General features: G+C 38.7%; 1 protein-coding gene across 1 annotated transcript in view; it reads right to left on the bottom strand.

Annotated features, from left to right (window-relative positions):
- LOC111454001 (growth-regulating factor 1-like) overlaps window positions 1-1,054 on the bottom strand; it is a 3,707-nt gene extending 2,653 nt beyond the window's left edge. Inside the window, exons 1-2 of the mRNA XM_023095261.1 lie at window positions 480-1,054; window positions 79-309 (exon numbers count right to left, since the gene is read on the bottom strand). Of these exons, the coding sequence (XP_022951029.1) occupies window positions 79-309; window positions 480-855 (607 nt within the window). The 5' untranslated portion in view covers window positions 856-1,054. The remainder of the gene's footprint in view (window positions 1-78; window positions 310-479) is intronic.
- Between the last annotated feature and the right edge of the window lie 350 nt (window positions 1,055-1,404).

The raw sequence follows: 1,404 nt of genomic DNA, 5'->3' as shown, positions 1-1,404 counted from the left end.
AAAAAAAAAAAAAAAAAAAAAAAAAAAAAAAAAAAAAAAAAAAAAAAAAAAAAAAAAAAAAAAACAGGGGAAACTCACCGGCAGTGGGTCGGAGAAATCCGCCGGAAAATGTCGGAATGCCAGCAGATTCAAGCGCTTTTCTGATGGGAATGAGCAAATTAGAAGGAACATGGACATTAGCAGTAATGTATTTGTAGATCAAAGCCTGATGTTCCAGCTCCATCCATTGAGATGGAGTGAACGGAGCTCTAACACCTATAAACCCACCGCCGTGCATGCTTCCACCGTTCAAACCTCCATAACTGCCGCCTGTAGAACACAAAATCAAAAACAAAAAACACCCAAATGCTTCAAAAACCAAACGAGGCAGAAATCAGAACACAACAGTTGCACAAATCTACTTGGGGCAGTCGGAATGAAAAGACCGACAAAACAGAGTAAAGCAAGAACCGAATGCGAGCATTGAAAGCAGGACGTACCTGCATTTCTTGGGGCGGAGGATCGGACGAAATTAGCGGAAGCAGCTGAGAGAGAAGCTGTCTTATCAAGTCGAGAAGGCTCTGCTTTCGGCGATGAAAAACAGAGCATTTGGTGATGATTTTGGTTAGAATCAGAGACAAAGAAAGGGGAATTAGATCTGAGCAAAGAAGAAGCAGACGTTTTAGGGAGCTTAGAGACTCTCAAATCCTCCATTTCAGCTACACCGCCACTGCCAGATCGCTCCTGTTTGTGCAAAAACCCAGAAACAGAGGCAGAATCGTACCATTTCTGCTTCATTTCAGGATCTGAAGAGAAACCAGAGATATCCGATGAACCCACCACCAACCCATCAAAACCCACCGCTCCAAAATCCATACATACACAACAAAAACAACAAAACCCACAAAACCCACAAAACCCACAAAGATTTTTCCAAAGAAAAACAAGAACAGCTAAACCTCTGAACAGAGGAAACGGGACATTGATTATGTTCTTCGCCCAAAAAAGAGAGCGACCGTGTGAGGATGAAGGAGGCACATTTGAAGATAGTTTAAGGCTTTTATTTGATGTTTATCTTTTTATTTTTAAGAGCTTCAGATTTTCATTTTAATCTTTTTGAGAAAATAAACAAAAATAATTGGAGAGAGAGAGTAGGACAAACATGATGAACAAGACTTCCTACGTTTCTCAAACTGCAATAAAGTCAGCCAAACAAAATGATAAAAAGCGTTATTTTCTGGGCCTAACAAAATATTAGTTTTGATTTTCCTTATTTTTCTTTGGCCAATAAAAGAATAAAATTAATTATTTCAATTAAATTGACTTTTTTAGGTAAAAATCTATAATCCCCCCATGAGGACACTCTTATTATTATTGGACATTTGAGGGGTAGGACGGTAATTTGGACAACAACGGAACAAAATC

The sequence above is a fragment of the Cucurbita moschata genome, unplaced genomic scaffold (genome assembly GCF_002738365.1).
Source record: "Cucurbita moschata cultivar Rifu unplaced genomic scaffold, Cmos_1.0 Cmo_Scf00016, whole genome shotgun sequence".
In the NCBI taxonomy this organism is placed as follows: domain Eukaryota; kingdom Viridiplantae; phylum Streptophyta; class Magnoliopsida; order Cucurbitales; family Cucurbitaceae; genus Cucurbita; species Cucurbita moschata.
The sequence above is the reverse complement of the archived record's forward strand: the minus strand, read 5'-3'. Positions and strand labels throughout refer to the sequence as shown.